General features: G+C 46.5%; 1 protein-coding gene across 5 annotated transcripts in view; it reads left to right on the top strand.

Annotated features, from left to right (window-relative positions):
- Jarid2 (jumonji and AT-rich interaction domain containing 2) overlaps nucleotides 1-22,129 on the top strand; it is a 174,046-nt gene that overhangs the window by 148,046 nt on the left and 3,871 nt on the right. For all 5 annotated transcript variants that reach the window (XM_076939113.1, XM_034509846.2, XM_076939115.1 and 2 more), the window contains 12 exons: nucleotides 1,744-1,979; nucleotides 7,263-8,295; nucleotides 9,991-10,493; nucleotides 11,291-11,383; nucleotides 13,448-13,566; nucleotides 13,655-13,725; nucleotides 14,219-14,333; nucleotides 17,141-17,246; nucleotides 17,592-17,774; nucleotides 18,220-18,350; nucleotides 18,753-18,936; nucleotides 20,561-20,668. In XM_076939113.1, the coding sequence (XP_076795228.1) occupies nucleotides 1,744-1,979; nucleotides 7,263-8,295; nucleotides 9,991-10,493; nucleotides 11,291-11,383; nucleotides 13,448-13,566; nucleotides 13,655-13,725; nucleotides 14,219-14,333; nucleotides 17,141-17,246; nucleotides 17,592-17,774; nucleotides 18,220-18,350; nucleotides 18,753-18,936; nucleotides 20,561-20,668 (2,882 nt within the window). The remainder of the gene's footprint in view (nucleotides 1-1,743; nucleotides 1,980-7,262; nucleotides 8,296-9,990; nucleotides 10,494-11,290; nucleotides 11,384-13,447; nucleotides 13,567-13,654; nucleotides 13,726-14,218; nucleotides 14,334-17,140; nucleotides 17,247-17,591; nucleotides 17,775-18,219; nucleotides 18,351-18,752; nucleotides 18,937-20,560; nucleotides 20,669-22,129) is intronic.

Genomic DNA, 22,129 nt, shown 5'->3' with positions numbered 1-22,129 from the left:
TTGGGCATAAATCTGTGAGGCAATTCAAGCCAGATTAGATTAGATTAAATACAGGTTTATTGGGAAGATGATCTTAGGCAGGTGAGTTCACTGTTCCCAGAGGAGGCCAGAGAAGTCTCCATGGGAAGGGAGGGAGGGAGGGAGGGAGGGAGGGAGGGAGGGAAAAAAAAAAAAAGCACCCGGAGGAGCAACCTGGGGTTGGAGGGGTTGGAGGGCATGCTAGAGGGGGATTCAGGAATGCTTGGAGAAGGCCAGCTCTGCTTTGATACATAAAATAGCACCCCAGTCTCTTGTCCAGGGGCCTGAAACTAAAAACTATGAACTATAAACATAATTTTTCATTAACCCTTTTTGTAAAATGTGAGGAGGAAAAAAGAAAATTGGATGTTGGGATGGCAATCTCCAGCATTTGGGGGTGGGAGACCTTGTAAACATGAAGGCAGAGACTTGACATTTTAAAAGCAAAGTTAGCACCAGAAAGCTACAGACTTAGTGTGATGATGCACCCGGTGACACTGAGCATGGTGAATTTGTGAATTCAAGGCCAGCCTGGTCTGCATAGTGAAATCGAGGCAACCCAGATCTATACAGTGAGACCGTGCAATAAACAAAATACTTAAAAAAAAAAAAGTCCTATCACCACATTGGTGAGGATTTTAGGTAGGCAGGTTACAACAAAGCAGGAAAACCTCAAGATTTCTGGGGAGTTGATGACACTTGGCTTTTGGGTTGCAGGAAGCAGATGAATGATTTTAAAGATTTCACCTGATAGTTGAAAGGATATTAGGCTACATATATATGAGTAATAATGACTACTAACTTAAATCAGGAAATTTTAAGCAGGATATCAGTGCAGCTTATGCAGGGGAATGGTTGCTGGTTCTGAATTTAGTAATGGATAGGTGGGCATGGCTTATAGCTCACCTCCTTGAGAGCAACTGCATGCCTAACTGGCCAGTTGCAAAGCAGCTCTGCAGTCTTCAATGTGTGCCTTTACATTTTTTTAAGGTCTTGTGATATTCAGGTGGTATTGGTCTTAGAATGTGACTACATTCAGATAGCCCCAGACGCTAACCTTAATTGACCTTATGATACTATAAAGCAAGTTGCACTCAATAGCAAATGTACTTTAAATATTGAGTTTGGGCATTTTTCTGGTTTAGTGGTGCACTGTCCAGTCTCGTCTGGTGATGCGAGGAGTGAGAGTGAGTTCAGCAACTTGCCAGCCTCCCAGCACCAAGAGATATTGATGCTACCTAGTACAGCCAGTTCATTTTCTTCCTGATGGTACTTATTCTGTTTACACAGGCTTTTCCATGACACAGTCCCCTTGTAAGCCGAGGAAATACAATATTACTTTTTCAGGTTCAGTTTTTGTCTTTTAGTACACTGTTGATAATCTCTGAAGGAAGTCTATAGTTTTTAACTTTTAAAATAATTTTTTTTGAGACAGTTTCACTCTAGACCAGGATGGCCTAGAATTCTGTGTAGCCCAAACTGGTCTTGACTTTAGGGTTGTCTTGCTTCCTGAGTGTTAGGGTTTTAGGTATGAGCCACTATGATTCATTGCCTACAGTAGGCAGTTTATGAATGGATTAAAAACACAAGATATAGGAAATTAATAGTTTTTAGGATATATTTAAAGTGTCTAGCCATTTTCCTAGAGAATGGTTGAGTAGTTACATGGTATGGTTCCTCTGCTCAAGGTAGTAACTTCATTCTTCCCTTCTCTTCCTTTTCTAGTTTTCAATGGCTCCAATAGGTCAACACGGGAGAAAGAATCTGCTCAAAAACACAAAAGTAAGGAGGCCACTCCCGGGAAGGAGAAGCACAGTGACCACAGGGCAGACAGCCGAAGGGAGCAGGCTTCAGTGGCTCAGCCCACAGCCAACTCATCTGCGGGTTCCTCAGCCAAGGGGCTTGCTGCCAACCACCAACCTCCCCCTTCTCATCGGTCGGCTCAGGACTTACGGAAACAGGTAACCCTTGGGAGGGGCTTTCTAGTATCAATAGAATGCTCAGCTCATTCATCAAGGTGAATTCGGCCAACCAAGTGGAGAAGGACATGATGGGGCAGAGATCATGTCTCTACACTGAGGTGCGGCCTCCCTTTTCTAGATGGCTTGAGCTTATACTGTATTCACATCTCAAATGCTGCTCCCCCTTCAGTCCTTTGTGTGCGCGCCCCCCCCCCACCCCCACCCCTTTTCTGAGAGGATGTGCCCTCCCAACCACCAATCCCTCAGGTATCTCCCCATCCTAACACATCAAGTCTGTGCCAGATTAGGCACATTCTCTCCTACTGAGCCATGGAGACTGAGCTGAATACTGCTTAGTTTTGGGTATGAGATGAGATGGAGATTGACCATTGATAGACCAGTTATGCTTTCTAGTAAAGCAGGCATATAAAGTATTATTTCCTTGTAAATGTAATTTCCTTGCTTGTAAAATTTTGCACCAATATACAATACAGGTCATTTTTTTATAATTTTAATTTTTTTATTTTATGTGAATTTTTGTTTTGCCTATGTCTGTGTCAGGGTGTCGGATACCCTGGAAGTGGATCCTGGCAATTGAACCTTGGTCCTCTTGAAGAGTGTCAGTGCTCTTAATTGCTGAGCCATCTCTTCAGCTCCTAACACAGGTTACCTTAAGACTAGAAATTAGTTTCGTCTTCATATTATTTACTTCTTGTCTCAGAGATTCATGAGAGTGGCTCAGAAACAAGGACACATAGCTTCCATTTACTTAGGGACATTGCTGTTCCTCCCCATTAGCCATGGCTATTCTTCAGCACTCCATCTCTCAACAGTAACTAGTGGTGGTGTGTGGGAAGTACCTTCTGGCCTGGATTGTCTTTTCCCCTGTTCCATGGTGGGTGCATACTAGGTAATCTACTAGTTGTCTAGAGTATTGGAGGGAGGCAATGGTCTACTGCTGTTACAAGAGAAGCACCTAATTTAGGGTCTTACAGCTTCCTAGGATTAATCATCATTACAGGCATCATGGTGACAGCCAGCCACATGGTGCTTGAGGAAGTAACTGAGATGACAGTCTGTTCCTCAAGACAGTAGGCAGAGAGAATGGTACTGGCCTTTCTTTGGCTTTTGATATTCAAAACCTTTCCCCATTCACATACCTACTCTAACAAAGTCACCTCTTAAACCTTCCCAACTGTCTGCCACACTAGGGATCAAATATTCAAATAGATGAACCTATAGGGCCATTTCATTCAAACCACCACAGAAGCCACAATGGAGTGAGCTATTAGCACCTGTGTGCTGCCAGGCTTGGCTTCTTTTCTGGGTCTGGATCCTGCAGCTACAGAAAGAGTCTTTCTTACAAGTGAATCAGAGCTGATCTTGCTATGGCCCTGATCTCCCTGAGCCTTTGAGATGTGATCTTCACCTTCTTGGCTCTATTGTCGAATTTGAAGTTTCATGCCAACTCCTTCCATAGGCCTTGTGAGAAATGAAAGAATAGATGGGTAACCATCAAATAGTACTCTGAAAAATAAGATCAATAAAGCAAATTGTAGATCCATTTATAATTCCTTGATATAAGTGATTGTATTCAAGTGTCTGAAGGATACTCCGACCCTTCCCTTCCGATTTCATTGTAGGAAATGTCTGTGTGTGGGCTGTGATTTTCACGGGGTGCTGCTGAGCAGTGCAAAGCTCTGTCCTGCTTGTTGCCCTGCTGATAGAAACCCTTCTCAGCGGAAGAGCACTCTCCTTGTATGAAGGAATAATGGTAGATGGTCTGTGTTTCTCTTTCTATGCAGGGTCTGTGGTTAGCATGCTATCTGATCTCATCACAAACCTCTGCAACTGGCAGAGTATTTGTTGGTATTTTGCAATAAGGCATTCATTTAAGCACAGCAACAGATGCCAGCTGAATCATGCAAATGTTTGGGATTATCAGGAGAGAATGAGATTATTTTCTTTTGTTTTGATATAGGGTTTCACTGTATAGCTCAAACTAACCTGGAACATGTGACAATCCTCCTGTTTCAGCCTCCTGAGTGCTAGCATTACCTGACTCCTCAGAAAGCATCTTGAAATAGTAGTTTGCCAGGAGAGTCAATGAAATTCATAGTTGTATATGGTCAGTAGTCAGGGATATGAATTATTGGGTCACACCAACTATGTCATACTCTTTATGGCAAGGTTAAGCTGTAACACTAAGAACGAAGTTGTTGTGTCTTCATGACCAGCCTCCACATGCTCTTGGAAAGAGCTGACTTTGGGGTCATAAAAGGCTTCCTGTGGAAGTATATAGAAGTGAAATGACCAGGTCATCTAACAGACCAAAGGATTCAGAATGGAAATTCTGGAAAATGAAATTGGGAAAAGGCTTTACAAAATGAAATCCGAGTGTCTTAGGTAGGGTTTCTAATGCTGTTACTAGACTCCATGACCACTGCAGCTCTTATAAAAGAAAAGCATTTAATTAGGGCTGGCTTACAGTTTAGAGGTTTAGTCCATCATCTTCACCATGGGAAGCATGCTGACATGCAGGCAGATGTGGAGCTGGATAGGCAGGCCTCTGGGTGGGCCTAGCTTAAGCTTCTGAAACTTCAAAGCACGCTCCATGTTATATACTTCTCCAGCAAAGCCACACCTCCAGTAATGCTGCTCCCTCCGAGCCTGTGGGGTTCATTTCATTCACCACTGTTCTCTTCCTGCAGGCTGGTAGTGTGAAGAGGTTTTGCCCACTTCTCCAGAGAGGCTCTATGCATAATTTATAGTTGCCATGTTGCCTGCACCGTGAGGACATCATGGTCTTTGTAAGAACCCAGGGTTTTCTTCTCTTTGACCCTGTTTCCTGTCTGAAGTCCTTGTAGAGCTTCCTTCTTTAATCACTCCCACTCATGATTATTCTTCTCGTCAAGCTCACTCCCTCCCTCTAGTGGGTGAACTGAGGACTCTTGGTCCAAGCATCCATTTTCTGTTCTGTCCTATAAACAAGTCCTTTCTTTTGTCACCAGAGTTTAATAAAGCACTAAAAATTGGGATTTCTGTTATTAAAGAACTAGTCAAGGAAGAATACTTGGAGTCTTTGGGTTTCATTTCCTTCACTTTTTCTTTTTTAAATAATGTCTCTGTGTTCCTAGAATCCCCACCAGAGCAGAGCCATAGAAAGCTGTCTGCTTTAGATTCTGTTTTTAACGTACATCAGAAGGAGGGTCCCGCTACAACACTCATGTGTGCTTCATCCAGTAAATTAAGGGTCATTCTTTTGCATGTGCAGTGCCGTAGGTTGTACGTACAGCTACGACTCAAGGTTTCCTTGCCATGTGCTATTTAGATGACTGAGGGAGTCTGTTGTCAGTGTCAATGCTACAGTGATCTGAGGCTGGCAGAGCACCACTAGTGCTCTAGCTCTTCATTCCTATGCTTTGTTGCTACTGGTTAAGTGTTGGCTTCTGAGCAATGCATACACACACACACACACATACATACTGGGAAGGCGGTGTCACTGTGTGCAGTTGGTTGTTTCCATATTTTATCAGTAGTAGAGGACCATTTCAAGTTGTCAAATTTTATGTAAAGTCTTTAGGAAGCTTATGGGGTAGCTTGGTTGCTGGCTTAGCTTGCCAGCTATATTGAACTGAGCGCCTCGTGCCTACATGGCAAAGCACTTACCAACTGAACCGTCTTCTAGCCTTGTGTATTTACATCTAATTCATTAGTGTCACATTGCCTCCCTATCTTGTAAACTTAGTCCGTTTCCCACTTAACTGCAGGCCCCCTCTGTCATATCAGTCATCAGTGGCTAGTGGGCAGTGTGCTAGGCAGAGATTAATGATAATGAGGCAGAGGCGGGGTGGATCTCAGAACTTGACACCAACCTGGTCTACATAGTGATTTCTAGGCTAGCCATACCTATGCAGTGATGCCTCCCACATTTGTTCCTCCCTAGAGGTTATGTACTGTCTCCAAAAGCTGGAGGAGCTCCAAGACCAAGTATTGGTGTTAACTCTTAATCTATGTCACACCAAGGATTTGTTTTTTACTGAACTACAGATTTTTTTTCCCAAGACAGGGTTTCTCTGTGTAGTCCTGGCTGTCCTCGAACTGAGAAATCTGCCTGCCTCTGCCTCCCAAGTGCTGGGATTAAAGGCGTGCGCCACTGGTGATAATTTTTTGGCATTTATAGAAAATAGATCCGACTGGCTTCTGTGTTGTTCCCCTACCCATATATTGGTATGGAGAGGGTGTGAAACTTCACTGAGACCTTGTTCAGCAGTTTTTCAAAGTGTGGTCTATAAACAGCAAGAAAGCATCTCAAAAGAGACCTGATTGGAATTCCAAAATCACCAGCCTCATTACATCTGGAGGGGACTTTGTAGACTTGAGGTCTGGGGCAGTGACTTATTTGGACAAGCCATGAACCTTTAATTTCCATTGCTGGTTTGGATGCCTGTCAATTTGAACTATTTCCTTCATCCTACCAAAAGCTATTGATACTTATCACCCAGGTCTCTGTTGTGGCAAGGGCATGATTCAGCCTCATGATGGCAACTTACAGCTACCATTAGTAGCTTTAGTAAGACCGTTCCCCAACCAGCAAGCCAGGCTCCCTGACTCAGCAATCATCTGGGAAGAGGTCTCTGGTTTCTGTAATTGTGTGAATTTTATGGGGATATGGTGTTGGCTGCTCTAAAACCCTGTTGTTTCTTTGTTTTTAAATTCAGTTATAGATGACACCCTTGAGACTAAATGTAATACCAAACTCACAGCTATGCTGATTGGTATAAACACCCGCCCTGGAACAGATGAGTCTATTACCTCATTGTTCTTATTTGGAAATCAGTGGGCCTCTGGGGGCTTGGGGTACCAGAACCACATTGTTCCTTTCTTTGTGATTGAGCCATCCTTTTGTTTCACAGAATTTTCCCTTGGTTTTCCAGCTGACAAATGGTTGGCCAGTACAGAACAGTTGCCTCTATTCACCCATTTAACAGAAAACCAAATGAGGGCTTGCAAGGGGCAAGAAAATAGGAGCCATTGGTGCAGAAGTGGGTTAGGCATATTGTGGCTTCACAAAAGAAGTTAAGGGTCCATCCTGCATCTAGTGAGGCTGTCAGTACTCTTCATTCTACTATCACAGATTGATTCTTGATGGGCTTTCTGCTTTGCTTAGCTGATGGCCTCGCATCTCTTCTGAGCCAGGTCTGTCACCAGCAACTGTAGTAGTCCTTTCTCACTATTATTTGCCTGAGTACTAATTCTCCCTGGCTTCTGCTGCCTCCACAGGTTTCTAAGGTAAATGGAGTCACTCGAATGTCATCTCTGGGTGCAGGTACAAACAGTGCCAAAAAGATCCGAGAAGTCAGACCTTCACCATCCAAAACTGTGAAGTACACTGCCACAGTGACCAAGGGGACTGTCACATACACCAAAGCCAAGAGAGAACTGGTCAAGGAAACCAAACCCAACAACCACAAACCCAGTTCAGCTGTCAACCACACAATCTCAGGGAAAACTGAAAGTAGCAATGCAAAAACCCGCAAACAGGTGCTATCCCTTGGGGGGGCGTCCAAGTCCACCGGGCCTGCTGCCAGTGGCCTCAAGGCCAGCAGCAGGTTGAACCCAAAGTCATGCACTAAGGAGGTAGGGGGGCGGCAGCTGAGGGAGGGGCTGCGGAATTCCAAAAGGAGACTGGAAGAGGCACAGCAAGTGGACAAGCCGCAGTCACCCCCCAAGAAGATGAAGGGGGCGGCAGGCAATGCTGAAGCCCCTGGCAAAAAGGCCTCAGCAGCTTCAGGAGAGAAGTCTCTGCTGAATGGACACGTGAAGAAGGAAGTGCCCGAGCGAAGTTTGGAAAGGAATCGGCCAAAGCGGGCCGCGGCCGGCAAGAATATGCTGGGCAAACAAGCACATGGCAAGACAGAGGGCACCCCCTGTGAAAATCGTTCTACCTCTCAACCCGAGTCCTCGCACAAGCCACATGACCCACAGGGCAAGCCAGAGAAGGGGAGTGGCAAGTCTGGGTGGGCAGCGATGGACGAGATCCCTGTCCTCAGGCCCTCCGCCAAGGAGTTCCATGACCCGCTCATCTACATCGAGTCAGTCCGTGCTCAGGTGGAGAAGTACGGGATGTGTCGTGTGATCCCCCCACCAGACTGGCGGCCAGAGTGCAAGCTCAACGATGAGATGCGCTTTGTCACACAGATCCAGCACATCCATAAGCTGGGCCGGCGCTGGGGCCCCAATGTACAGCGGCTAGCCTGTATAAAGAAGCACCTCAGATCTCAGGGCATCACCATGGATGAACTCCCCCTCATAGGTAAGTTCTGGTATTGAGTGGCTGCTGTTCTAGCTTTGCCATGATCTCTAAAATGAAAGTAGATGGACTTCTCAGTTCATTTCCCTGCTGTAGTGGAACCTCCCTGGCCCTGGACGTTTATGGTAGTAAGTTTGGAACTGAAACATCTAGACCATGGGGAGTGCTCTTGATGCTAGAGCCCCTGGGCCCCTGCTTCCTTTTTTTAATTGCTCTAGAGCTGCTGCATTTAAGCAGTGTCCAGGGAAGGGCTGAGGAGGTCAGGCTGATAAAACAATGTGCCATGGATTAAAAACCACAGATAAAGTGCTATCTAATTCTGAATGAGGGTTGATTGTGTTCTAAGAGTTCTAAGAAACTTTGCAAACACTGCATGTCATTTAGGACTGCATGCATAATTAATACTTTGATTTTGGAAGTGCTAAAAAAGATACACTGTAGCTTGTGTGTTCTGGGCCACGTTGGCATGGAACGTTGGCCTGGAGCACTTCATTTAATGGAGGAAGACTTCAGAGTTACAGAAATCTACCTTTATTTGCCACTGTGACATTGTGGGACCATGAAGCTGCTGCTAACTGCACATGCTGGGTTTGAGGGCTGGTTACCTGAGTGCCTTCCCTCCCTCCCTATGCTCCCAGCCAAATCAACTCTAGTATTTGGTAGAACAATAAATGAGATCCAAGCTGCTGTTTCCATTTTAGTGACAGGACAGTCCAGGGACTCAAATCTGTAGCCAGCTGGACAGGATAGGTGGTGGGTCATTCAGTGCTCAGCCTGCTCCTGTATTGTGTCATCTGGTACCATATTTCTTTTAATTTTGATGTCAATTCAGCCCTACTTGAAGCCCTACTTCAGCCTTTTGAAGATTGAAGAATTTCTTGTTTTGTTGTTGTTTGTTTTTTGCTTTCATTGTGTTGTTGGTAGTTATTCCTCTTTTCAGTGATGTGGCTTCTCCATTTTCCATCCAGGTGGATAGAGAAATGTAGTCTGTATCTACATATGTCTGAGGTGGATTTGTTTCTTTGCTGGTTGTATTGTTGGTGTGTCTGGCACAGGTTAGGCCAGTGTTGTACATACCACTGACCCACACAGCCCAGCCCATATTTGAGTTTTGATAAACATTTAAACTCATCTTTTCTGAGATAAGTACTCACTGTCTCAGAAAGTTTTGTGCCCTGGAGCAACTGTGGTTTTTGTCTTGGATTCAACAAAAAAAAGCCCTTATGAGCGAAACCTAGGCTATTTGGAAGAGACTTGTCTTTGATCTCAGGTGTAGCGACCTTCTACAGTATTGATGCAGTAAGCTATGGGGGAGCCCTGGCCATGTTTTGCTCTGTCCCCTGTACCCCTCTGTGTAGTAAGTAGTGCCCTAGTGTATGTTGAGCCCACAACTTTGGTACCATTTCAGTCATCCTTCCCTTGTGTGCATGGCTCCCTCTTTCTATCCTTCTGATCAATTTCTCAGATACTATTTCTGGCCACCTTCCTAAGATGATCGTACCTCAGATTGCTTTGTCTCCTAGTACTTAGCCATGACCCCAATCAGTGCTCAAAAATGTTTGTAGATGCAAGCTAGATGCTTGCTGCTTTAGAGCAGCAGTTTTGTAGTAGGCTTTCAGTCCTAATAGAACATAGGGAAAAAAAAAAAAACAATTTTCTTTATATCCTTCTTAACCAATTTGCCCCATCACTGCCCAGGAGGCTGTGAGCTCGACCTGGCCTGCTTTTTCCGGCTGATTAATGAGATGGGCGGCATGCAGCAAGTGACTGACCTCAAAAAATGGAACAAACTAGCAGACATGCTGCGCATTCCCAAAACTGCCCAGGACCGGCTGGCCAAGCTGCAGGAGGCCTACTGCCAGTACCTGCTTTCCTATGACTCCTTGTCACCTGAGGAGCACCGACGGCTGGAGAAGGAGGTGCTGATGGAGAAGGAGATCCTGGAAAAGCGCAAAGGGCCATTAGAGGGGCACACAGAGAACGACCACCACAAGTTCCACTCCCTGCCCCGCTTTGAGCCCAAGAATGGGCTCATCCATGGTGTTACACCCAGGAATGGCTTTCGTAGCAAGCTCAAGGAGGTGGGCCGGGCCCCACTCAAGACAGGCCGGCGGCGACTGTTCGCTCAGGAAAAAGAAGTGGTCAAAGAGGAGGAAGAAGACAAAGGTGTCCTCAATGACTTCCACAAGTGCATCTATAAGGTGAGGGGGGCTATGCAGGTTGCCCATAACCACAGGTAGGGTGGGAAAGGACTTGTGTGCCTTTCCCTGGTGGAGCCAGAGGAGGCTGACTTATTCTGGGCGGTGGATGCTAGGACAGTATCTTAGACTGTTTTTGAGCTGCTGTGACTGAATATCACAGGAGACATTAATGAATGGAAAGGTTTTATGTGCTGATTCTAGAGGTTGGGCTGTTTCTCATTAACAGCATTAAGTGAGTGTTTGGCAACTTGGTAGAAGCACACAGAACTTTCATGAAGTGTTCTCCTGTCTGTTGATAGTTATTTAAAGCTGATACTATGATAGTATATTAAACCCAAGGAAGCATTTCTTGTTTTTATAAACCTGCTTTATTAAAGATAACTTTTAGATTTAGTAGGAAAATGCTGATGTGGTTGGCCCAGTGCCCAAAGCTTGTCTGCCTTGGGGCACTGAGGGGTCTGCAGGGGCGTGTCACTGCCTGTCATCCCACCTGTGGATGTTAGTGTCCCTTAGACCCTCCTTGTACGTAGCATTTTAGAAAGGTTTTAGTTCAGGAAAATCACTTTTTCAGCCTCATCCAGAGCCATGCCTTGCCAACCCCTGTCCTCTTCATGCTTGCTTCTTGGTGGTCTCTCCAAAGCAGAGTGTCCTGAGATAACAAACTTGTCACCTACTGAGCCCACAGTGTGTTTTTGTCACCATGGGGAAGCCACTGGGCAGAGACCTATGACAGAAATTTATGTCCTGACATAAACTCGGTCTTAAGCCTTACTCATCTGCTGTTTTCTTTGTTTCAGGGAAGATCTGTTTCTCTAACAACTTTTTATCGAACAGCAAGAAACATCATGAACATGTGCTTCAGCAAGGAGCCCGCACCAGCAGAGATCGAGGTATGTTGGTCAGTTCCATATATCCTCCTGTGACACTAGGAAGGGCCACCCCTTAGCCTTGGTGTAGCACGACAGAACACAGGGACAGAGATTGTCCTGCATGTCTGTTTGGGCAGCCAGGCATTTTTTTCTTCGAATTCCCTAGTCTGCTGGAAGGGCCTGAGGGGCGTGTCTGGGCTCTCATCACTGGTCCAGCTGGCAGTTTTCACCCTCAGTGAACTGCCTCTCCCCCATCCTCTCTGTGTGTTCTGGAGAATGTTTGGAATCCCCTGAAGTCATGGTGTGCGTTTCTCCTCTCCTGTTCTTCATGTAATGGGATTGGCAGGTGGCCATTTCTGTGCCACTGCCAGCTTTCTTCTTGGAGTTAGTGCAGTGTTGGAAAGACAGTGTGTTCTTGTGTGCCCAGGCCAATTAGCAGCTGTTTCATGTGAGGGGCTGCAGAATAGAGCTTGTCCTGTTTGTGTATATTCCCTGGCCAGTGCCCAATAGAATCCCTTGGACCCTACAGCTGCTGACATAAGAATCTAGCAGTAGTGCTTTGTGAAGGGAGAGAAGCTAGTTCAGATCCCTGGCTCAGCACACAGTTGGAGCTAGGAAGAGGAGAGTGTTGGGGAGGTGAAGTTTCTTCTGATGGGTAACAGGTTCCCAGCCAGCTTTTTAATTGACTCTGGTTTTAGGACTTTGTATGATTGTGTTGCTGATCATGCTTTGTCTAGCTCTGTAACCTGGAGCTTGACATCCACTGCCAACCCCAGGTTCAGCTCTGTCTAGGATAGACATTACATTGGACTAGTCTAACACCCATGTGGCCATCAGGGTTGCTTCTTGACACCTACCTCATGACATCATGGCAGACATGCCAGATTGAGAGGGTTCAGCCTTTGAAGCTAGAAAGAGAGCCTTTGTTGTCTCTCCTGTGTTGTTGGCATCTTCAGGGTGGGCTGGTGGTTACTACTGTCTATGGCTCATTTGACTGTCTTCTAGTTAGACAGTCTTTTCCTCAGAAAGACTAAATTTTGTTGTAACCATAACCTGCATATTTAAAAGCAAAATTGAAGGTTTGCTGACATTTATTTCAGTTTGTGCCAGCTGCTGTGGAATGAGTTCTTGTGCCTCCCAGACGTTAGTGCCTGCAGGTTTCAGCTCTGATCACTCTGAATCACAGGGTGTTATTTTCTGAGGAAAGGGAACATTCAGGAATGGCACAACATTCCTTTATGTGGCCATTCAGACCTTCAGAAAGGCCTCTCGTATGTCCTCCTATTCCTGGGATTTGGGTTGCAGCCTGGTCCTGGATACTCACTGGCTCAGTTTCTTACTCTAAGATTCATGCTCAGGTTTGGTGGGAGGAGAATGGATTGAAAGTGCAACTGAGGGTAGAGGCAGGGCCATCTTAAAGGGAAACACAACCATACTCTTGACTGCAGTGTGTTTTTAAACTGCCTCTATCTTAGTGGAATCAGCTCAGATTGTAGCTGTCTCTTGCGTGCTCTCTCTCCCCTCTCTCTCTCTCTCTCTCTCTCTCTCTCTCTCTCTCTCTCTCTCTCTCGTGTGTGGTACATTTTGAGATCAGTTTTGGAGTAAGTTCTTTCCTTCTAAGGAAGGTTTCTTTTCCAAGGATTAAAGTGAGCTTATTAGCAGGCTTGCTGCTCCTTTAAGACCTGTGACCTCTTCCTTCATCCCAGCAGTGTCTGGCCTGCTTTCTGACCCAGGCATCTTCTGTACAAACTGTCATCTGTGACTGACTGACTCTGTGTAGGATCCTTATGCTCTAGCAGCAGTATGTCAGCCTGCTCAGCCTCATAGCATCTGTGGTTGGTTTCCCTTAGTGTTTGACAGAGCTATCATCCCAGGCATCACAGTGTATCTAGAGACCCTACATACAGCCCTCTGTTGATTTGAGGATGTGTCCCCAGAGATGGTAGTTGTATCATTGCCTTAGGTTCTGAGGGAGCTGTTCATGGGAGTTTCCGGATAGACAACTTGTACTGGATATAGTGTTCCAACTGTGTCTCAGGGTTCAAGTACCACACAGCCACTGACTGGTTTTTTTCTCTTGAACAGCAAGAATACTGGAGGTTAGTGGAGGAGAAGGACTGTCATGTGGCAGTTCATTGCGGAAAGGTGGACACTAATACCCATGGCAGTGGGTTCCCGGTGGGAAAATCAGAACCCTTTTCAAGGTAATTGTCCATTCTCTTGTCCATGGTTTGGGGACTAGATGGTGCTCTTCCCCACCAGCTCTGACAGCTTCCCTCTTTCCCTCTGCAGGCATGGATGGAACCTTACTGTCCTCCCCAATAACACAGGGTCCATCCTGCGTCACCTCGGTGCTGTGCCTGGTAAGCACGACCCTAAAAAGCACACTTCTCTACAGGCCTGCATAGTGGGAACATGGGGTGGGGTGGGGCTATCTTTGCTAGCAGCCACAATAAGTGTGTTGAGAAGTGAAAGCTTCTTCTGACTTAGGTAAAGCCACCTACTTGTGGCTTTACCCTCGTGGAGGGTCTGCCTGCTAGGAATACTTTGCGCCTTGAAAGAGAAGCCTGAGAGACTCTTGTTAAAGTCAGGAGCCATGGATCCCACCTTGTTCACTGTGGACAGAGGCACTTAAGCAGGCCTCCTTACCCTGGGAGGGCTAAGGGTCTACAAGCTACTCAGCCAGAGTTGTCAGATAGAGATGAGTTGACTTACCTCTATGTAGCAAGTGGGGAGGAGCAGGCAGCTTTTTCTTAGTGTTACGTCTGTGAAAGGTATATGCCTCTCCTGAGGACACTCTTAATTGCTGTCACTCTGAAGCACTGTTGCTCTAAATGACATCTCTTTATGTTGTAGGAGTGACTATTCCTTGGCTAAATATTGGCATGGTCTTTTCTACCTCATGCTGGTCTCGAGACCAAAATCACCTTCCATATATTGACTACTTACACACTGGTGCTGACTGCATTTGGTGAGTACTCACCCCTAGTAGCAGGTGCCGTTGCCTTAGGACTCTCAGGATGCTGGGGCTGTGAAGGGAAATGATCCTGCAGGGAAGAAATGTGCTTTCTACAAGTGTTGGAGGGTGCGCTCTGTGAATTGCCTGCCTAATTTGCTGCTGGTCCCCCCATCCGCCACCTCCCCACCCCAATCCCCCAACCCCTCCTGTGGCCCCCCACCTCCATCATATTTTGTGGAATCCCCACAGCCCACGGTTGATTTCATAGCAGCATTCATAAAAAGTACCATGGGGGGGGACTGGTCCGGGCAGCTTTACCTAAGTAGCCTTTTGCAAGAGTTCTAGAGCTAGTCTACCCATATAATGCATTGTCAGAAATTGTGTCTCCATGAGGTGTGTGGCTCAGTATATTTTCTTTGTTGGTCCTCTGTGATCTGCTGCTCACTGCTGCTCTCTCTAGTTTCTGTGTTGCCAACAGCAGATGGAGGTTGACTGCATATGAATAGGATGTCCTGTCTCATAGTCTCACCACCTGCCCGTCTCATCTCCATTAACTGTGCTTATTGCCATAGGGGGATGATGAAATAGTCTTTATTAAATAGTCAGAGTCTTCAATTGATGTCTTCTCAGTAGCCCATGTGGGCAGCAGTTTGCTAGTATGGTGTATAGTTTGTTCATGACCTGATGAGGAAGGACGGGTCTTGGTGCTGAGCTTGGTGATCTTTTGTGGGACCTGCTGGGGTGAGGCTGGTGGTGTAGGTTGACATATGTGGAGTCAGATCATAGTGGTCATGAGGCAAAGAGCAGATGACAGCTGTGGAACGTGCCACACGCACTCTTGTGGACATGTCAAGATCCTGCCGCATGCAGGAGCTCCTGTGGCTAGCACTGACCTGTGTCACAGGCATGTGAAGATGTGAGTATTCTAAGCAAGGTTCCTATTGCTTGATGAAACACCATTTTCAAAGCAAGCTGGGGAGGAGAGGGTTGATTTTGATTTATGCTTCATCATCAAAGGAAATCAGGACAGGAACTCAAAGCTAGAAACCAGAGGCTGGAACTGATGCAGAGGCCATGGAAGGGTACTGCTTACTGGCTTGCTCAGCCTTCTTTCTCATAGAACCCAGGACCAGGGATGGCCTTACCTATAATGGGTTGTGTCTTCCCCATTAATTGGTAATTATGAAAATTCCTTGCAGGCTTACCTACAGCTGGTTTTTATAGAGGTATTTTCTTGTGGTTCCTATCTCTCAGATGACTTTAGCTTGTGTCAAGTTGACATAAAACTATCCAGTGAGTGCGAATGCAGATTGTTTTTTATAGCCTGAATGTGTAGTTGAGAATGTGTGAGCTATCTGAAGTCTTATTGCTGGGGTTCTTTTGTTTTGTTTTGTTGTTGTTTTTTCGAGACAGGGTTTCTCTGTGTAGTCCTGGCTGTCCTGGAACTCACTCTGTAGACCAGGCTGTCCTCAAACTCAGAAATCCACCTGTCTCTGCCTCCCAAGTGCTGGGATTAAAGGGGTGCGCCACCACCGCCTGGCTATTGCTGGGGTTCTAATGGCATAAAAGAAAGCAGAGGCATGGATGTGGTCCGTGAATTTTATGCTTTTACTCCCTATTTCAACCATGAGTCAGTAATGGAATATAATGGCTTTGAAATTATATAAATATTTTTGGAAAATGTGGCTGGTACCTTCCCTCAGCAATTGAGACCAAGATTTGCCACAAAGATAAGTTGCATGATAAATGGCTGAATGTTGGAGTTTTTGGTTGACCAAGCTTATGGTACTGTGTAGGTATGGAGCTGAGGAAGGAGGCCTGACAGTTTTGTCTCTGTTCAGCAGCTCTAGGCCCTTTCAAGACCCCAGTGTACTGTGACAAGCATTTGCCTGGGCAACAGCTTTTTAGACAGCTGGCCCTGCCTTGTGCCTGCCTGGCTCCCTGCCGGTCATGAGTAGGCTATCCTTTACCAGACTTTTGATCATAAGCATGTGACCCAGGTAGTCATGTATGTGGTATAATTGGTACTTTCTTGGTGGCAGGCTACTTGAGGTATTGAGAGAGTGCCATGAAAATGTTCAGTCTCTGCTATTGCAATGAGTAAGGTCTCTATAGATTGTTCTCTTGACTAAGTCACGACATTTGCAGCCTTTTTTCCCCACTGAGGCCTCCTCCCTGTCTCCAGAAGGTGTGGTCTGTCTGTCCCAGACCCATACAGTCTTCCTCATGTAGGCTATTTTTCTCTTGTCTTTCTAACCACAGTTCCTCAAGCTGGGTTCTGACATTATTAGTAGAAAGAGCAAGAGTTCCCCAGGTCATTTAGGGCATTCCCAGTTTTCTAGCAGTTGTGGCCTTGGCTGGGTAAATGGGCTGTGTGTGTATACACTGGGCTTGGGCCCCTCTTAATTTTCTTCCTGACCAGTAAGTAGCTCCACGTCCTCCTTGGTTGCCTTAGTAGCGAGGACCTAGGTACTGTGTTTTCCCATCATGAACAGCATCAAATCCTGTTCCTATGCTTGAGAACGTGGCCATTCTCTGCAGTGTCAGAACTCACCCAGGCTGAGGGAGTGCACACTTGTGTCTGTTTCTGATTTATTTATACAGTGCTTCGCTATCTGGCTTTGGCTTGAAGACTTGGCTCACCCTGTGGGGCAGATCTGCAGAGAAAGTGAGCAGTGTGTGTAAGGCTGTGCCTGTGGTTTGGCTGTGTGCTGGGCAGAAGCAGCCAACAGCAACAGAGCAAGGCACTGGGCCAGCACTCCAGCCCAGCTGCCCCACAGAGGTTTCACCAAATATCTTTTGTATTTCCAACACCCCAGGTATTGCATTCCTGCTGAGGAGGAGAACAAGCTGGAGGATGTGGTCCACACCCTGCTGCAGGGCAATGGTACCCCAGGGCTGCAGATGCTGGAGAGCAATGTAATGGTAGGTCTATTACTGTCCACCTACACAATGGCTTAGGGACTGAAATTGATTCTCTTGTCAGCTCCTGACAATGCTGGGTTGGGCCTGGATGTGCTACAAAAGGGTTTGTGGGCCTTTTGAAGGAGGAAGCTGTGTGCTGACCATGGCCTCTGCCTTGCAGAAAACTGACTCCACCATTAGGCTAGCATTGACTTGTGTTTTCATGATTGTCTTGTTTTATATTTTCTGAAGGATAATCATAATCTGGTTTGTGAAGCAGTCCCTCCGTCAGGGTTCCTGTACAGCTGAACTTTCACATAGCAGGGCAATAAGGGGCATGCATCTCAGTTGGCACTATCTCCCCAGATCTCTCCAGAGGTGCTGTGCAAGAAGGGGATCAAGGTCCACAGGACTGTACAGCAGAGTGGGCAGTTTGTTGTCTGCTTCCCGGGATCCTTTGTGTCCAAAGTATGTTGTGGCTACAACGTCTCAGAGACAGTGCACTTTGCTACCACCCAGTGGACAAGCATGGGCTTCGAGACTGCCAAGGTAAGCAGAGCAGGCAATCCTTAGGCATTGGATGTAGTACCGACTCAACCATAGCCTCTGAGCTGCTGTCATTGGTGGGGTTGGAGATTCTTGACGCCTGGAACTTTGTTTTAGGAAAGTTTTACAGTTTATATTTTGAAGCTTTTGACTTCTGTAATGTCCATCCCGCAACTGTGGAACCACTCAGAGATATACAAGATAAGTACTGCTCTGAGTACATAGGACAGCTCTGCTTATGCTGAGCTGTGGTTCTCCCTCATGCTGGCAATGAGGTACCAGGACTTTTCTTGGAATCTGGTATTATTCTCCATGAAAGCAAAACTAACAGCATTAATCTAGCTCCTTTAGAAATTTAAAGAAATTCACTTTAGAAATTCAAGCAGCTTCTCTGCCACTGTGAACCTTGGCTGTATCATGGAAATAGTAAAAGTGATTCTTCTTTCAGGAGATGAAGCGCCGCCATATAGCCAAGCCATTCTCCATGGAGAAGTTGCTCTACCAGATTGCACAAGCAGAAGCAAAAAAGGAAAATGGTCCCACCCTCAGTACCATCTCAGCCCTTCTGGACGAGCTCAGGTAGTGTAGACCCAGGTCTCAGGACCTGAGGGGAATCCACGGCACTAGCTGCAGGCTCGGGTTGAACAAGCATGTGGCAGCTCCCTGAACTGCGCTGGCCCCCTGAAGCTCATAAGGAAGGACTGAACCCTTTTTACTTTGGTCCTCTGCCATTTCCTCTGTTGTCTTCCTGTATGATACTGGGAGCTCTTGGTGAGCTGATATTGAAGAGTGATCCCAAGCTGTCATTCCTCTTTGTGGTCAGTGCTGAATGTGCCTTTTGGTAATAATAATATAGAAAAGTAAGGTTGCTGGGCTGCTGTCCCTGCAGCTGACTCTGTAATCTAATGTCCCCTTAGTGGGGAGCAGGTCTTCATTGTGGGCATTCAGCTTTCTCATGGTGCCTGCCACTCATCTGCATAGGGATACAGAGCTGCGGCAGCGCAGGCAGTTGTTCGAGGCTGGCCTTCACTCTTCTGCACGCTATGGCAGCCATGATGGCAACAGCACAGTGGCAGATGGGAAGAAAAAGCCTCGAAAGTGGCTGCAGCTGGAAACTTCAGAGAGGAGGTGCCAGATCTGCCAGCACCTGTGCTACCTGTCGATGGTGAGTTTATGCCTGAGAGCCCAGTGTGGCCCACCATGGGCCCCCACACCAAGCCTGCTTCAGATCCCGGCCTCCTCATACTATAGTGTAAGGAGTATAGTAGTAAGTTACTGCCACGGTGGGCAGTTCTATGGTGCTCTCCCCTAAGCCCTTGCTGTTTATTCTATGAGCGCCCCACCCCACTGATCAGAACACCCACATTCAACTATACCTTTTGGGAAACACCTTCATAAGTTCCCAGCTGCATTATCCCGAATTCTAAATTCTGTCAGATTGGCAGTAAAGATTAACCTCGGTGGGGTTTTATTAATGGTAACAAACATGAATTGCTCATAACTACTGAATTTATGATTAGTCCTTGGAGTCTTTCAAAGGGGCAACCTGTTATTTTGAAATTTTTGTTTGCATGGAGACTCCTAAAAGCTCTAGATTTAAAGGCCTGCCAGATATTTGCACTCCAGTGTTGAGACTGTTGTTTCTATTTCTTATATAAAGGATAAGTGCACAGGCCCTTCTTGTAGGCCCTCTAGGGTCAGCGGCTTTCCATGATACCTCAGGTAGCAGGCTGTAGCAGCAGTTCATCAGTCTGTTCTAATCGCCTGGTGGCAAGACAAGTTCCTGCTACCTTCCCCAATGTTCTGTGTTTTTTTTGTCTTTTGAGACAGGGTTTCTCTGTGTAGCCCTGGCTGTCCTGGAACTCACTGTGTAGACCAGGCTGGCCTCAAACCCAGAAATCCGCCTGCCTCTGCCTCCCAAGTGCGCCACCACTGCCCAGCAATGTTCTGTGTTCTTGAATGAAGGAGAGACACACACACACACACACACACACACACACACACACACACACACACACACACAGAGCCTTATATTTAATATGCCTTAATAAGTTCACTTGCTAGGCCACTCCTAAACTTCTATGTTGCTAATGCCTCCTGAGTTATTCCTTACTAAAATCTCTATTTCATCTTTGCTTCCCTAGACCAAATGGGGGGGGGTTGGCCCCCCCTTCCCCAGCTCTTACATAATTGGTGCACTCTCCCTTCTGCAGCTCTCAAGCCTGGATCTTATTTCTTTCCCGCCATGGCTATTCTGCTCTCTCTTCTCGGTCCCCTTGCCCTGGAATCCTCAAGTTCCACCTTTATTCACCAATCAGAACCAGCCTGAAGCAGGGACCTTCAGTATCTTAACATGTGGGATTCTTGTTCAATTTAGGGAACTCAAATAACATAATGCAAGCTTTAGGCCAAGTCCACAACAGCAGGCACCTGTTTGGTAGCAGCAGCACTTCTTCTGTTGTATTGGATGGCATGTCCTCTGGAAGGGAACAGGGTTGTGATACTCTGCAGGACCTTGGGGTGCTATTATCAGAAGGCCATCCAATGTATTTTGGTCAGAAACTCCCAAGTCTGACCTCTAAGGCAGTGCCAGTACATTTTGTCCTGTCTCTGGAGGAGAGCTAAGGCAGGGGCTGTTCTTCTCTTACCTCCTTCCCCTTCCCACTGCCCTAGTTGAAGACCCTGTTTCGGGGTTTCTTGTTAGTTTGTACCATTGCGAGTCCTGGAGCCCAGTTTGGGCAGATGCGTGGACAGGCTCCCTTGAACTTGGCTTGACACTTTCCCCACAGGTGGTACAGGAGAATGAGAATGTCGTGTTCTGCCTGGAGTGTGCACTGCGCCATGTGGAGAAACAGAAGTCTTGCCGTGGGCTGAAGCTGATGTACCGCTACGATGAGGTGAGTTCTGAGTTGAGGAGAACCTCATAGTCCTCCCCAACTGAGATGCAACCAAGTTGATATTAGCTTAGTGCCTGGCCATTATTTGCCAGGTACAGACTGAATGGAGCCACTGTCACTCACTCTAGGTGAATGCTGGACATTGTCTCTAGAGCAGAGCTAGTAGCTTGAGCTGTTTAGAGTGTGTATGGCCCCCATCTGTCCTCAGACCTCGGCACTCAGTCTACAGATCGTTCTTGCCTTTCCAACCTCTTTCCACGTTTTTCTTGTTTTCACTGACTGTACCAGATTCTATGCTTGTTCCATTCAGCAAGGTTACTCCTTACATAGGAGGTACCTGACTCCAGAGATGGCTCTCAGAGCTGTTCACCTGCCACCTGCCTTGAAATTGCATGTTGGAAAGCAAATTTCTGCCATCAGGACTACTTCTGCACAGAGCGTTTTCTTCTGGCTCCAAAGCCTATTCTGTTGGGTCAGAGAACGCTGGCACTGCTCTGGTTGCCTGGTGGCTACACTACAGAAATGGAAACTCTTCTATGATGTTCTACTTCCTGGCTTTCCCAGCCAGACAGCTTCTTGACTTCTCATGAGCCTACTGTCACCTCTTCCTTAGCCTTGCCCCTAGCTGCTGAGTGATGTTTTGCTTCTCCTGATCTTGTATAGCCACTGGCAGTGCTATCTACCCCAGGATCTGCACTGTCCTAGTCACTAAGGAAATGGAATACTGTGATTGGCCTGGGTTCTAGCCCTAGAATAGAGGGTGGTTGAAATGGCAGCTTCATGAGATGCTGGAATATGAATTTCAGCATCCCCTGACCCTTGTCTGTATAGCCAGGAAACATGCAGAAGGGAGCTGCCTTAAGGACTTTCTTGGCTGTGGACTTTATGCCGATGGGGCAGGGAAGGGATCATTTGAGTTTTGAGCCTGGTTCTGCACCTCTGAAGTGACCACTGAGTCAGTGCTGGGAATGGTGGTGATTATGCTCTTTGCATGATGTGGACATCTGCCACTGCCCATGGCTGCCCCTCACTCACCATTGGCCTCATGGCCTGTGTTCATAGTTGACTGAGTTAGACTGAGGGCCCAACTCCCCGGCAGATCTGGAATATGGCTTCCTGTGCTGCCCACCTGCTGGAGATTGTGTCTTGTGTTCGATCCATACTCTTGTCTCTTCAAGTTCATGCACTTTTCTTGCTCTTGAATTTTGTATCCAGTTCTACACATCACGTTCACCTCACCGTCTAAATCAGCCTTCCTGATGTTGCACCTCTTTAATAGTGTCTCACGTTGTGTAATCATCTATAAAAATTATTTTTGTTGCTACGTATTAACTGTAATTTTGTTATGTAATATCTAATAAGATAAGCAGTATATCTCAAACCCCTGTGAAAGGGTTGCCTGACTCCTGCAAAGGGGCTGTGACCCACAGGTTGGGAGCAGCTGTTTTAAATGAACCCCAG

Source organism: Arvicanthis niloticus, chromosome 8 (genome assembly GCF_011762505.2).
Source record: "Arvicanthis niloticus isolate mArvNil1 chromosome 8, mArvNil1.pat.X, whole genome shotgun sequence".
Taxonomy (NCBI): domain Eukaryota; kingdom Metazoa; phylum Chordata; class Mammalia; order Rodentia; family Muridae; genus Arvicanthis; species Arvicanthis niloticus.
The sequence above is the reverse complement of the archived record's forward strand: the minus strand, read 5'-3'. Positions and strand labels throughout refer to the sequence as shown.